This window comes from Apteryx mantelli, chromosome 1, assembly GCF_036417845.1.
Source record: "Apteryx mantelli isolate bAptMan1 chromosome 1, bAptMan1.hap1, whole genome shotgun sequence".
Taxonomy (NCBI): Eukaryota; Metazoa; Chordata; class Aves; order Apterygiformes; family Apterygidae; genus Apteryx; species Apteryx mantelli.
This window is the reverse complement of record NC_089978.1, coordinates 101452084-101467288: the sequence shown is the minus strand read 5'-3', so window position 1 is coordinate 101467288 and position 15205 is coordinate 101452084. Positions and strand designations below refer to the sequence as shown.

The window sequence follows — 15205 nt, the reverse complement described above, 5'->3', positions numbered from 1 at the left end:
ATAGTGCTCTAGCTTCATTTCATACAGAGAATAATTAGGAATACAATTTAAATACTCTCTTCCTGTAACATATATCCCTAAAGGTTCTTCAGATGAAACTCTCTCTCTTATGTTTTTTGTTGCAATTCTATTACTTTTAAAATCATGTGTGAATTAAAAATAAAATCTTCTGCCCTCTAAAGTAATGAAATTTTCAAAAAAGTTGTTCTAATATAAAATGGATTATTTTATATCCAGCTGCATTATTTTGAGAAGACTGCAATTAATGATGCTGCTTAAAAATAATTCCAGAATAAGATTATTTCCACAGTGTTTATTATCACACAAAATATATATATATATATTTTTTTAGTTAATTCAGTATACATTCTCCCAAACATTCAGCTTATTTCAATCAAGAAGAGTATGGCATAGAAAGAGTTAATCAACAACCCAGTTACATACTTGAATTTCATGGAACCTGTATCCCACTGCCAAAAGCAAACAGTTCCATCTGCGCCAGTAGAGGCCATGTATCGCATGGATCCTTTAGCCATTGGACTAAACTAAATATTGGGGGGGGAAAAAAGGAAGTAAAATCAAACACATGCATAAAAAGATATTTAAAATCTGTGTAGGAACTTATAAAAATGTTAACATAAAATCTTGAATTATTTTGGACATTTTCATTAAAACAGATAAAAGCAGTTGCTGAGAAATGTCAAATTCTTTCACTGCTGTGTTTTTTTAAGTCTTAACTTCAGAAGCATCATTCACTGAAAACTGTCAATAAGTGAAGTAACAAGCATAACAGAGCATTGAAGAAAAAAAGGAAGGAAGTTTCACTAGACAGGCTCACTTTTTGAATTCTTAAACAGAGCATCAGTTATGAGGTAGCTTGAAAAAGTGTAACCCAGCATCAATTACTAATTTATAGGAATTCCTCACACATGCTTCTTTAAGATGTTGATGGCTTGCTACGCACGGAGCTGCTCCTTCAGAAAACTACAGAGGACTTAAGGTGATCAAACCGTTCTCCAATTACTACTACTACCACCTCAATCAGCCATAAACCTTAGTAAAGCTATAATGGAAATATTTAAAGGCTATAAAGACAAATTCACCACACTATCTTAAAAAAAACAAAACAAAACAAAAAAACCCTGTTTTGCCAGGAAAAGAAAAATGTAACAGATACCAAAGTAACTCCGCAAATATGAAGAATACTCCTGAAAGCAGTTTTTGAGAAAAGAACTGCATCTAAGAAATTTTTTGTATTGAACTGCACAACCTGGCAGGAAGCCAGTCTTCACCCCTTCAAATATAAGACTGTTTGACTCAGTGGCAAACACAGCAAGTCTGGATAATGAGCTGCTAGTTGATTTGTTAAATAAGGAATTACAAAGGACTGAATCCAAAGGACTATCAATGACACACACAATAATATCACAATACTTTCTAATTTAAATACATAACATAATATGCCAAACACATCTTTGCACTTTTGAAATAACTTATATTTTTGAGATTAAAATACCTACCCATACAGCAAAAGTTGTAAGGACTGACATGCTGGATCAGAACACCAGCCCACTTAGGCTACCTCATAGTATCTCCAACAATAAACTGGAGGGCACAACATCACCCAGAAATTCTCTCCAGGTCCAACAGCTCAAAACTACAGATAGCTGTTTCCAAGCAACCACCAAGCACACTATCTCTTAAGAAAAATACCTTGACTAATTATTTTGACATGTTTCTCAGTGTTAATGTATTTCCTCTGAAATTAAAGATTAAAATTTCTGGACTTCAGTACTATCATCTTTTATTTGTCTATTTTTTTTTAAAAGGGAAAAAGAATTCCTTTCGTTATCTTCAGTCAACTATTCAGGAGTTTGGGGAAGGCAAGGAACTTTTTCTGTAAGTTGGTTTCTCCTATTGTTTTTCGCTTTTAGCACCTGTACTTAAATATTTTGATCTTATAGATATGATCTTATATATATGCAGACAGTGACATAAAAATCTTAGTCATCTGAAAACCTGTGACATAAACAATGACAATTACTTGCTGTTCACATGTCAGCCTTCACAGAAAACAGAATATCAATTCCTTGCATTTGTACATCAAAAAGTAAGATGTACACTTGGAAAGTGACTTCTCAACCTAGTAACACCAACCACAAAGTACTTTTCTCCACAAGCAGAAAACAAGTAACTAATTTTCATTTTCAAGAAGTTATAACACAAGGACAGAAGGCACTATTTATCTAGAGCTTTCATTTAACTGTTTTCCAACTTCAGTAAGCAACCAAGAAAATTAGTTATTTCCCCACCAGTATGATAGCCAGCTAACCTGAGGGCATCCCATCACCCTAAGTCTCACTATTTAAAGCTGGCTCTTAACTTTCCAAATCGGGTGCAACAGCATCTTTTTTCACCCAGATTATTTCATGTTTTCTACAGTTTTTAATCAAACATCTTCAAACCTTCCACACCATACTGTCAGTGAAACTTTATGATTTTCAACTTTCAGGGATTGGCTTCTTCTTACAATGCATCTCCATTCTTCATGCTTTGGGGGCGGTGAGAGGTGCAAAACACCAAAATTATAGATTAAGTCAGAGTTGAAAGTTTCACCTTCTGTACTACTGAAACAGACTGCTATTAAATTTGCTTCACTATAAACTGCTCTTTCCACACATTCACCATTCTTGCATTTTCTGCAAGTACTGATTTTTATTTATGGAACTTAAAGTACTTATTCTGACAGAAATAACATTAGTCACATACATTATCAGTTCTAAAGACTGCAATTTTATTTTCTTCTTATGTAGCAAATGAGATATTAAAAGTAAAAAAAGAAGGTAAGTACTGCCTGCTTAATACAACCTCTAATAGTATATAAGATATCTCATGACTGCAAGATGCAAGCATTAATTCAAAACATACCTGCAATGAGGTAATGGACCCTGAGTGTCCATGGAGGACAGCAACCGGTGCACAAGTTCTGAGACACCACACTCTGATTATTTTATCACAACTTCCAGCTGCAATCATAGTGTTTTCATAATTGACAGCCATATCTGAAATCTCTGCGGAATGTCCTCGTAATGTGGCAAATAACCGACCATTATGAGTTGACCAAATTTTTACCAAGCAGTCATCTGAGCCCTAAAGAGAAATATGTGTTAAACTCAAAGAGCTCATAAAACATTCAGGATACCACGTTTCAGGTTTCCTTTAAAGAACCCAGCTATGTTTTTTTTTCCAACGCTTGGCAAATGACACATCTATTTAAAACTATGCATGTTATTTAAGCTGGCAGAAAGTAAATCATATGACCAATAATAAAAAGAAGCGTCCAATCACAGTTCAGGATTACACTACAATCATCACAAATCTACACCATATAATGCAGAAAACCTGCATAAAATTTGGCAGGGTTCCTTACAGTACTGGCAGCTAAATAAAAGCACTGTGCCATAAAAGCAACCTCTCCTCTACCACTTCATAAAGAATATGTAACATACTGAACACAGAACCACATCACTACAGAAAATTCCTACATCAATGACAATATGCAACCAGACATTATTATCAAGTACAATGTCTTACATGCTTCTCACCTTTAAATACATCAAATTGTTTCACTTAAGCACTGTGATGGAGCTAATCAGCTATATTTTAACACTTTATTGGTATCCACCTGTGAAAGGTTTTAGCATAATGTGCATTTTGAAGTTATTTTCCCTGTATCCAGCTAGAATTATTTTCATATTTAGATGTATCAACTCACAGTAAATATTCTATGTCCAGTCCTATCGAATGCAACACAATATACAGCAGAAAGATGGCCAAGAATCCGTTTGTGCATCTTTATATGTTGATACATACTTCCTGGAAATGAAGTACTAAACTTTGCATATCCAATTAGTTGTTTTGCTTGATACGCTTCCACTAGAACACAAAGAGATCAAAGAATGAACACATTGTTGTGTAAAACAAGTGTATTATAAATCATCATTTCATCTAACTTCCTGTAATATATTACTTAGAGATTTACTAAAAGTGACTTTCAGATTTCATAAAGATAATTGTGCTTTTTTAAACTTGCAATTTTTGCACACATAGAAGCAGGACAGTATTTTAAACTTGCTCCAACCAAAACTTCCTTCTGTAAATATGATGTGGTAAATGTTGTCTTTATTTTCCCATGGCCTTCTATACATTAAGTCATAGAAGAGCCCTTCTATTTAAAGGCCACTGATTTGTATTTCCTGTAAGTTTATTTACTTAATACACAGGCTTTGTAAAAGACAAAGATGTAATCTAGAGGCTATGTCACTAATGCAGTGAGCAGACCTTCATACCCGTGCATAACCCCACCAAATTCATATGAAGTTCTCCAGACAAGCCTCCAGACCAAGTTCTGAGGTGCAATTATCAGTGGCATAGGCAAGATCAGTATCAAGATATGCATTACACGCTCACCAAAATTCGGTGGCGTGCCATAGTTCACAGGAATTTCAGGAGGTCTTCCTCTATGAAGAGCAGCAAAAGCAGAGCCCTTCCAAACAGTCTTCCTGCAATCTTTAAAATCAATTAGTTGAAGTTAGTCATAAGTACATTTTTAAAAATGCCAAGCTAGCTACTGTTCAAAAACACAGCAACAAAGGTATCTGATAAAGTTTCAATATTGTGTATGAGAACCTAACAGCTGAAAAATCAGAACCTCAACAAGCCCCCAAACTTTTCATGAATGATTGGGGGGGGGGGGGGGCGCAAGCCTGATTTTGAGGATATTGCAGTCACTGCATCATTCAGTGTGCATCTTTTTCAAACAGATAGGACAGATAATTGGAACCCCACCCCCCATCCCCCAGCCCAAAAAAGCAGTATCCACTAAACCAGTCTTATATCATGGCATCTAGCTACCTAACAGAACTCCATACAAACACATTTAAAAAAAAATTCACTGAAAAGGAAAGTCTAAAGCTAAAGTCTACTCAAATATCAAATAACAAATTATGTGCCTACAAATTTGTAGCCATTCACCTCAGATTATGCACAAAGGCTTTGTTTCTGCATAAGTACACAATTCATATGTACTAATTTTGATGCCATCTGCATTAACCAAAAAAACCAATCAGAAAACTGGTGCTACTGTCTGCCATTTGGATCGAATAGAGTAAAACAGCTACCCCATTCAAAGAAAAAATGGGCTGATTTCAGACTGTTGGGAGTGTCAGGAGATGTCAGAAAAGTAGCACTTTTGTCCTAAAGGTTCATTATATTGTAATAATACTAAAAACTAGCAACATTTGGAGACTTCAGCACTCACAATAACAACAATTTGTGCTATGTAACTTAAGACTTCATTTTCACAAGAATCAGTATAGAGTTATACTATTAATACAGATCACTGGTGTCTTGGTTGATTAAAGATAGTACAGAAGCGTGGGCCACTTTCAGTGAAAGCTCACTGCCATTCAATATTCCAAAAGTCTTTACTACACGCTTATTAAAATGTATCATACCCATTTCAAATAATAAACAATTCATACCTTTTGCTGTACGTAACAATGACTGCCTCCCTGCACCAAGTAAGGAATTCACTCTCAAAATGCTGGATGGTATCTCCTTATCCAGGATAGGGCCAATACGCTTGCAAATTTGTAATAAATGATCTGGAGCCACATGTTTGTTGGATAGCACCTGACAGAAATTTAAGTTTTAAACACATATATGGTACCTTCAGAACAGATGAGCCTAAAAGCATCAATATTCATACCAATATTTAAACATGTTTAATATACTTAAGTTCAACTTACAGACCAAAATCAATTCTATAAAGCTCTTATCTACTGAACGCAGTGAACACACTCCCACAATGGCAGCACTGTATCAAAATTGCTTATTGAACACCAGCATTTTACTACTGAAAATCTGCAGTATTCAAACATATGGCATCCATTTCTGAATGGCATGCTACAATCACTGTCTTTGCCCAATGCACCCCATTTTTTTTTAATTAAAAAACATAAAACAAATAATCATTCTCTCACAACTCAATGTCATGGAAAATTTTGCTGCAGTCGAGCGTAAGAATTTATGAAACTAGTAATTCAGTTGCCCATTACTTGTTCAGTAAACTCAAGTCTAATAGGTTTGAATAAGCACACAATCCCTCTTGGAAAGAGTTTCCTTGAAGAACCACTACTACATAGCAAAAGATTACCCTACTTCCTTAAATCAATGGGATCAAGACAGTCATCTGTCCATTCAGGAAGGATTCCATAATATCTACATGTAACAATCTAAAAAATACACCCCCACACACTCAGATGCCTCCATCAAAACCAGATGTGTGTTTTATTCCTCAGCATCTTCCTTTCTGGAAGTTGGATGGAAAAAATCCTTATCTAACTACACTATCAGACACAATAAGGGAGAATTCAAATTCACAAAGTAGAGTTCACACAGATTTAAGTAAAACAAATCATCAGCAGCATAAATTTAAACTACTGGGAAGGTCTAAATCAAGCAGGTACAAGCAGACCCATGCTTATCCGACTGCCTGATCTGGACACATGTAAGCCAGTTTGACTCAGAAGCCATATTGCTATATTAGCAAAGAAGTTGCTCTCCAGCCAATGCATCCAAGAGAGAGAGGTCACATCAACGCAGGTACGTGACCCTCTGCTCATCAAGTTTGGAATACAGGCAGAACAAGCTCATGCTTATGATGCTATTCCCTTAGTGTACTGATTGAATTTAAACAAATAAATTCCTGATAAGGTTGGTCTCATAATAGGAATAGTAGGAATGAAAATTCTACATGTTGTCAAGTAAGATCTGTCCAACAAGAAGTTGCCCAAATGTATGCTGATATAAGCTATAACTACGCAAGTAAAAACTTTTGATGACTGCTCAGGAACTTAAAAGCTCAAGGATAATTTCTATTCCTCTCCAGCCAAAATGGTTTAAAAACACTGAATACTGAGAACAGTATAATTTAATGCAGAACCTAATGCTTGTTTTAATAGTAAAAATTCAAGCTGAAGACCAAGTAATGTACATAAAGCTTAGAGGGTGCAGAGGGATGGGTTTTTTTGTTATAGCAGTAAAACAGTTAATATTACCACAGAGCCAAACATATTTAAATAAATCAGATGAGTAGATGTTTAAGCTGATTAAGTATGAGAAAATATACTTCATAGTAGTCTAAAGATTGTATTTTTTCATCATTTCTTTTTAAAAAGCTTGCTACTTGAAATGGCCTACTGTAGTACCAGCCAAGACATTCAGGACAGAGAGTTCAGCACATGCAACATCAAGTATTATAAGCCATTTTGTTTGTGTGCTATCATCAGGAAGTACACATTCCAAATCCAGTCCTTGATGGCAGCACGTTTACAAAACCTAGCAATTCTTTTTAAGTAGTTTCACTATTTTAGAAGAAGCAATTATTTTAAACTCATGCTCCAATTCTGTGATGAACAAAAAGAAATAATTGCACCACATGATTGTACTGGTCAGCAATCTTGGCAAATTAAACAAAAAAGTGAGACCAGCTGGACAACAAGAAGTTCCCAAAGCCCCTCAAAGGGGGAAAAATAATCTTTAGAAGATAAATTATGAATATTCTGAAATATTAGCATCATGCATAGGAATTTCTTTTAAATGATGTTGGGAAAAGAGGGAGAAGAGACACATGTCCGACTTCATCTGACAACATTATACACATGAACACAGAAAAAAAAAAATGCACTGTAGTCAGAAGAATCCATGCATGACATCTCCCAACAGTCAACTGTTTTCCAGAAGAACTGGGGTCAAAAAAAAAAAAAAAAAAAACCCAAACAAACAAGAAAACTTTAAAACTTAATACCACTCTTGTTCACTAAATTCAAGTCAGAGCTTGAAAGAATTCCTGTTCAGCAAGACTTGACTTTCCATCTACTGACTGAAAGCATTAATTTAAAAACTCATTTGCTCAACTGACCATACTAACAAGTTACCAACAAGCAAAAAGTAAGAGAAATGGAATTCAATTTATCATTTTAAGCAGCACTTAAATAATTAAGAAAATGTTTTAAATAAAATTTCATTCTTTCTCCTCTACGCAAATACTACTTTGAAATTTGAAAATCCCCTCATCTTGCTTGTGTACGACTTGACTACAACAATGTGCAAACTGACAGGTAAGAGAAAACTCAGTCAGGTAACTTGGAATGCCTCAAGCTTATAAATAAATAAATAAATAAAAATAAAAAATAAAAAACCCTGCAGACTCAACAAAAACAAACAATTCTTTAAAGAAAATGAGATCAAGAACAATAATGACAATAATGTAGCACATCAGCAAATTTGGTAAACACCACCAGAAGCCATCACTTCACAAGATTCAACCGCCAAATATATTTTGCAGTTCTTAAGAAGCAGTAAAATAAAACATCAAGGAAAAAAAAAACAGCTTTCCATTCTGAGATGGCCAGAAGTGAAGGAATACATTTAGTTCAGCTAGTATCAGTGGCACAAGTCCTCAAGTCCACACCATTCAGAGATCACTCGCATCCTTCTATCATTTAGAGACCAAGCTATAACCAGTAAGTACCCAGAGAGAGAGAGCGCGCATAGGCACCACAATTGCCAACCCTTGATTTCTGAAACAGCGATTTCATTTCCTAATCTGTTGAAGGGAACTGATGAAGGAAGCCAACCAGAAAATAAATACTGTCAAATCAAAACGTGCTTAACAAACTTGCTCACAAAACTCTGAAATGAAACCTTGCTTCAGATTGGTTCTTCCCTATATGTAGGCAGTGGCAAGTACCAATGCACAACGCCAAGCTCCACCTCTGCTATGTAAACAATATCCTCAATTTAAGACACCACTTGTGTTTTTGTTAGTCTAATGTAAAGAAATTAAAGGTCCTTTCCAAAAAATAATTCCTACCTCTTACTAGACCCGGAATAGAACTGGGAGTTAAAGCTTTGGGCCTAGTTTTAAAGTTAAACGGTCTAAAATCAACATTATCATCCTAATTAAAAATTTTTTTTAAAAAAAATCTCACCAATTCTTCATAACTTCTACAATGCTCATTTCCTTCCCAATCCAACCTTTTAGGAAGCAACTAAATCGAGAAAGAAAAAAAAAGTGAGTGATTAAAGGGGAGGGAGGAAAAGATCATATCCAAAACAATGTGTGTTGAGGGAGAGAAGTTGAGACATGAGAGTGGAAGAAACTTGAATGACTTAAGCAGTAAAAGAAAACTTCCGACTACAGTAAGAGAGGTGAAATCATCAGAGAGTCCACGCACGCACAGACCTGGTGCTGCTCCATCTCCTGCACCAGCACCTGCAAGGGAAAGGAAAAAAAAATACACAGAGTTAGGGACAACCAAGCCTCTCGCTTCTTCTCAAGCGGCGGCTGCTGCAAGAGCGCTGGGGAGGAGGAGGAGGAGGGGAGGGAAGGCGGCGGGGGGGGGGGCCAACGGCTGTTCACACCTCCCCTTCAATCCGCTTTGCAGCAGCCAAGGGGTCCAAGTGTGCGAGTGTGCACCCAGGTGAGTGTGCGGGGCCCCTGTACTCACCTCCAGTGCTCTCTTGCAGGGCCCGGTGGTCAGGAACCGAGCTATGAGGAAGTAGAGCTCTGCAAGAGACACGCAGAGAGAGGGGGATGAGTCTGGGGCTGGCTGGGCAAAGCGGGGGGGGGGGGGAGCCCCCGAGGTGACTGTAATTCATAATCATGATCAGGAAGATGGCGGCAGGGAGCGGCGGCACCGGCAGTTGCTCTCGCTCCGGCCCGCGGCCGCTCGCGCCCTGGCGGTTTTACCTGATTCAATGAGCGACAGGGACACGCCGCCGCCGGAGTTGGAAGAGGCCGAGGACTCAGCCATGGCGGCCCCGGCCCGGCGGCTAGAGCTCGCTCGCTTGTTCGCTCACTCGGCACAACTGCTGTTCGCGGCGGCCGCTGCTGCCAAAGCAGGGATTAGGGCTCCGGCAGCGTCTGGCGCGGGCAGGGCCCGGCTCGGCATAGCCCTGTCAGCGCCGCCCCTCCTCCACGCGCCCCACCAGCCAACCGCCCCCCCTCCCTTCCCTCTCCCCCTCCGCGCGCGGGAGCGAGCCGCCCCCGCCCCCCGCCGGACGCCTCGCTCGCGCTCCGGCTCCCCTCCCCCTGCACGGGCGCTAGCGCAGCCTCGGCGCCGCCGCCATAGCCGCTCAGCGACCTGCCACGGCGCTGAGAACTGCCACCTGCGCCGGGCGCGCCCGGGGGAGGGCGGAGGGAAAAGTAGTCCCCGCCTCGGGCGTCAGGGGGCCGTGGGCCGCGGTGAGAGGGGCTGCGCGGGTCGCCGCTGGTAGCGTCTGGGGACGGCGGCGGGGCAAAGGGGCGCGGGGGAGGGAGGGGAGAGCAGAAGACGCCCGGTAGAGGTGCGGCAGGCCCGAGCGCGGAAGGATTATGCGAGGGAGGCGGTTGGTGATGAGCGCGGTAGGCGGGGCCGCCTTGTGAGGTAGGGAGGCGTCACAGGGGTTTGGAACGCGCGGCGCGGCGCGGCCGTTGGGGGGGGGGGGGGGGGACGCGACCCCGGCGGGGGGAGGCGCGGGTCGAGGGCACCGCCGCCGCTGCCTTGGCCCGCTCCCGAGCCCCGGCGCAGTCGGGCCTGCGGCTGGCGGCTTCTCGTGGTGATCTGGGGAGGTGGAGCAGGTCTTGCGGGCTGTGGACCCCAGTCTTCAGCTGTGTGCTCTTTTAAAGCACCCTGCGTTGCGCATTCTCTGGCTGGCCGTTAACCGCTACAACGTTTAGCTACAGAACCTCTTCTTCTGCTGAACTGCTGTATTTTGTAAATAACTTGATCAGCAGAACAAGTTTATTTTCAAGTCCTACACCAGAAGTACCGTTCTTGTGGGTTATGTAAGAACAGAGTAGCAGGTCCGTGAGGCTGCTCTCTGCAGCCACTCACAGCAGCGATCCTGCTGTTACCAATACAGTGTTTTTGCACCGTGATCCGTTAATTGTTTTTTTGACTGCTCCTATGTGCTACTTAAAGCAGATCTCGTAGCTTCTGGCTGCTGCAGCCCAGACTGATGCGGGGAGGTCGGTTCCCCCAACTACTGTGCCATCAACACTGCACGCGTGTGAAGCTTGGGGGTACCTCAGACTCCCTTTGGGGAACGATTCTTCCCCATCCCTTTTTGGAGGGAGGGATCAGTTTGCCTCTCCTTTCCAAAACTGACAGCTTTGCTTAAGCGCCTCCTATCGCCTCTCTTCAAAGAGGTAGTAGCCTCCCCGCCAGCCCCCCGGGCTTTGGGGGCCCGTTTATGGTGGTTTTCTTTTCTCCTTACAAATTGTTTCTTACCTCTGCCCACTACAAAGGCTAATGTAAATGCAGCAATGGCTTCACTCGCACTTTCATTGTATCTGGAGCCATCCCTTCCCTCTTTTCATTCCCCAACTGTGGTAGTTTGGTATGCATTTTTAGAGCCTTTGAAGCAAAATATTTTTACATATCAATGCAGAAATATTTCTTTATTTTATTAATCTTACTACCTCAGATGTGCTCTCAGCTTTTGACAACTTTTGTACACATTCGGTGTAGGCAGTTTTCCCATGTGTCCTGGAAGGCAGACTGCTGCCCCTGCCTCCCCCTCTTCACCACCTACTGCCTGTTAAGGACTCCTGCATCACAATTCACACATAAGAAAAAAATAAGCGTAATTCTCATTAAAATCTCCCCTTCAAAGAGATCGGGGGTCCTCTGAAACGTGCATTTTTCCAAGCTTTGGTCAGATCATTCTTCAGGGCCACCTGCATCTCTCCAGATTTCACTGCCAGACCAGTCAGTATTAATTAAAGCTGGATGCACTTCAGCATCCTGGCTGTGTTCTTGTCTTAAATAAAGAGTGGTGATCTAGCTGACACTAGAAAATGAAGTCCAGAAGAGTGGTGCAATGTGAGCATGTATAAAATGACATTCTCTTAACCAGAACAGTAGCTAGTAGCAGTATACAAAATACATTTTTGTGACTCAGTAAACTCTTACATGCTTTACTCTCTTCATGCGGTATTTCCAAATGGTTGATTCGCATTTTGTATAGAGTGCTATATGCAAATTGTCATTAACTGTCACTCCATTCCTTACTTACACAGAGCAAATATGTATCTGATATCATTACAGGAAGGAATGCTATCTCCAAAATATACCCATGGAAAATCTTGTCAGATGAGTTTAAATACCTTCCAATTCAATTGTCCATATGCAGAATTGACATCTAGTGCCAATACATACAATTCCTCATTTTCCTAGCAGCCAGTGTTGTCTTTTATAGTTACATGTTGGCATTTCATGGTACGTGGCTGAGGGCAGCAGTCTGCATTCTCTGCCATTTATATAATCATATTCTTTATGGGGTACAATGTGCTTGGGTTAAAATTAGATTTCCTTCTCCTGAGTGGACTGCTTAGGATGACTGAAGAATGGTTCTTTGACAGCAGCCATTTTTTTCTTCTCCTCAAAGGGTGCCCAAGCAGCAGTTATCTTTTAGAGGCTAAGAGAATCCTTTCATGCCCATTTCTACATGAATATATAGAGCTCTGGGGACTCTGGCATTACAGCTGTGAAAGGCATCCCCCTATCTACTGCAGAATCAATCAAAGGTCATACAGTCAATTCATATTTCATGATTTAAGAGGTTGTTCAGCTACATATTTACTAGGCATACTGTATGTACTTAGGAAAGTACATTTCCTTCTTTACTTCATCAACAGTGGGCTCTGGTGTTCAAAAGGAGATCTAGGGCTCCTATGCTCCCAATTCTACTACCACTTTCCTCTTTTCAGTATGAAACATTCTCTGTCCTGCAATGGGTTAACTGTCTGATTTAAATCACTTCCATAACAAAGTGAGAAATAATTTTTTTCAACAAATTAAGTATTAGGGAGCAGCTCTGATCAAATAAACACTGGATAATAGAGGTTACAGAGAGGATGTTGAAGGTCAGCACAACCTCAACATTAAAGACTCAACACACATAGAAAGTAGGCATTGAAAAAGGAGGCAAAAGAGGTTATTTCAGGATAACTTTCCTGCAGATTTAATGGTCATTTAACTGATGTTTTTTGACTTGCTAAAAACATAAAGAAAGCAAACATACCACATATGCAGCCAAGTGTCATGCTACTACTAAAGTTAAAGTGACAAGGTAATCTGGGGAAAGAGAAAGTGGCAGAAAATTACAGTTCAAGCCTTGTAGAGTATCACAGAATATGAAGCCAAAGCTACTGCCAAAGCTGAATGAGTTCTGCTAGGAACACAGCTATGGTGGAATGGGACCAGAAGCATATTGTGTTGCAACACTGGAAGACATCATCTAGAGAAGCAAGGAAAAATAAAAGGGCAGGAGAGTCAGTGAGATAGGGAAAGAGATCATTTACTATAAGCAAAGCTGTTTCAATGTTTCTGTAAACAAAACATTGCTTAAATATTAAGAGGTAAAAATGGTAAAATGCTTTCTCAAGTGAAAGCATGATTTGAGAAAGTTAAGTTAGAGATGAAACTTGTTTTTTTTTTTTTTTTACAAACAACTATATTATGAGATGAGGAAGGTACCAAAAATGAACAGGAAGCAGATACTGTGCTCACTGGTGGTATTTAACAGCATAAACAAATTCTCAGTCAAGGGGAAAAAAGAAGAAACAAAGAAAACAAAGGTTAATTTTTTCTTCCCAAGACAAAGAGGTGACAGTTATCTGACTAAGATAAAGCCATGCTACTACTTCTTGCTGCATTACAGCAAAGTAATGTAAAAATGGAAAAAAGATCAACTACAGTCTTTGGGAGAACTGAAGAAACACTGTACTAGATTTGATTATTTTAACATTAAGTAACATACTCAGTATGCCCCCTTCTGCTGAAAGGCTGTTAAATCTTCAACAACATTGATTTAATTTTCTCAGATACAGTGAAGGAGAATCAGGACAGTTTTGTACTACCTGAATTAGTTCTCAGCACAGCTATGTTTTATTTGCAACCATGCTGTGTCAGCTTGCAACCTTATATACAGGTTACCAGCAGGCTCAGAGTGTGGTAAGCCAACCTAATAGCTCATCAGCACCAAAAGGGAAGTGTTCTTGTTCATACCTCCCTGCTCCTGCCCAAGCTGTTCCACTGCTCATCTTCTGTGGGTTCCGTTGGATAAACTCAGCAACTTGTAGAAGTTCATAGCCTAGGTTCAGTTTTCTGCAGACATCTGAGTCTTTGTTGATTTCAAAGTAGGAATTGGGGAAATACTGTAAGCGGAGTTTAGGAACACACTGGCCTACTAATCCCAACACTGACATAGAATATAATGATGTTGGAAGGCCTTCTTATACCTTATGTAAATGCTATCAAAGTAAAGTCCCAATACAACAGCAACTAATCAGTCATATCTGTTAGCACTCTAGAGGACTGCTTTGTGCGTATTCATTAAAGCAGTTATTTACACACACGTGCAAATGCAAACACTTAGATCCAAGACAGGCAAAAAGACCTGATGCTTAGTAATTACTGAAAGGTTTTTTTGTTTTTTTAACATGACAGAAACAGCACTAGGCTATCAGTTTTCAAACTGAAAGTCCAGATAAGACTGCAACTACCTTAGAAGTTGGGGGGCAGGAAGCGCTTAGTTTTTTAAATGCTGCTCACTCCCTGCTTTCACCTACCTCTTGAAAATGTTAATATGGTTAAGTATAAAAAACAGAAGGGACTTCTATTTATTGTTTTCCAGCAAAAACACAGCAAGCTTGATAACCACACCAGTTATACTCTGAGTTGTCATAGTTAATGCAGGGGCTACAGAAGCTTCCTTTCATAATCAAGATTTATTTGGTTTTTGCTTGGTGATTACAGACACTATGAACATTTCTAGAATTGTTTTTACTCGTATAGTTTTTTTTTATTCTAAAAAACACAATTTAATTTTTTAGGAAGCCTATTCCAATTATTCTTCATCCCATCTTTGTAGACAAGCTGTCCTTTAAAACTGGACATGAAGTACCAGTATCTTGAATACTGACATGATAGGTTGTTACATCTGCCAAGCAGAAACTTTTACCTATTCAGTATTTAAAGATATAATAAAGGTTTTTAATCTTTCACAGCAGTTACAAAGCTGTTGGAAAAAAAATAAAACTGCACTTACCAAAAATAACTTTGTCACAGATAATACACGACTCGGCAAGAAA

The 15205-nt window shown here is 39.7% G+C and overlaps 1 protein-coding gene across 2 annotated transcripts in view; it reads right to left on the bottom strand.

Annotated features, from left to right (window-relative positions):
* BRWD1 (bromodomain and WD repeat domain containing 1) overlaps positions 1-9978 on the bottom strand; it is a 67942-nt gene extending 57964 nt beyond the window's left edge. For both annotated transcript variants that reach the window (XM_067298558.1, XM_067298564.1), the window contains exons 1-9: positions 9818-9978; positions 9576-9634; positions 9311-9340; positions 9057-9116; positions 5544-5694; positions 4471-4569; positions 3776-3936; positions 2929-3150; positions 445-545 (exon numbers count right to left, since the gene is read on the bottom strand). In XM_067298558.1, the coding sequence (XP_067154659.1) occupies positions 445-545; positions 2929-3150; positions 3776-3936; positions 4471-4569; positions 5544-5694; positions 9057-9116; positions 9311-9340; positions 9576-9634; positions 9818-9881 (947 nt within the window). In that variant the 5' untranslated portion in view covers positions 9882-9978. The remainder of the gene's footprint in view (positions 1-444; positions 546-2928; positions 3151-3775; positions 3937-4470; positions 4570-5543; positions 5695-9056; positions 9117-9310; positions 9341-9575; positions 9635-9817) is intronic.
* Positions 9979-15205: the final 5227 nt, after the last annotated feature.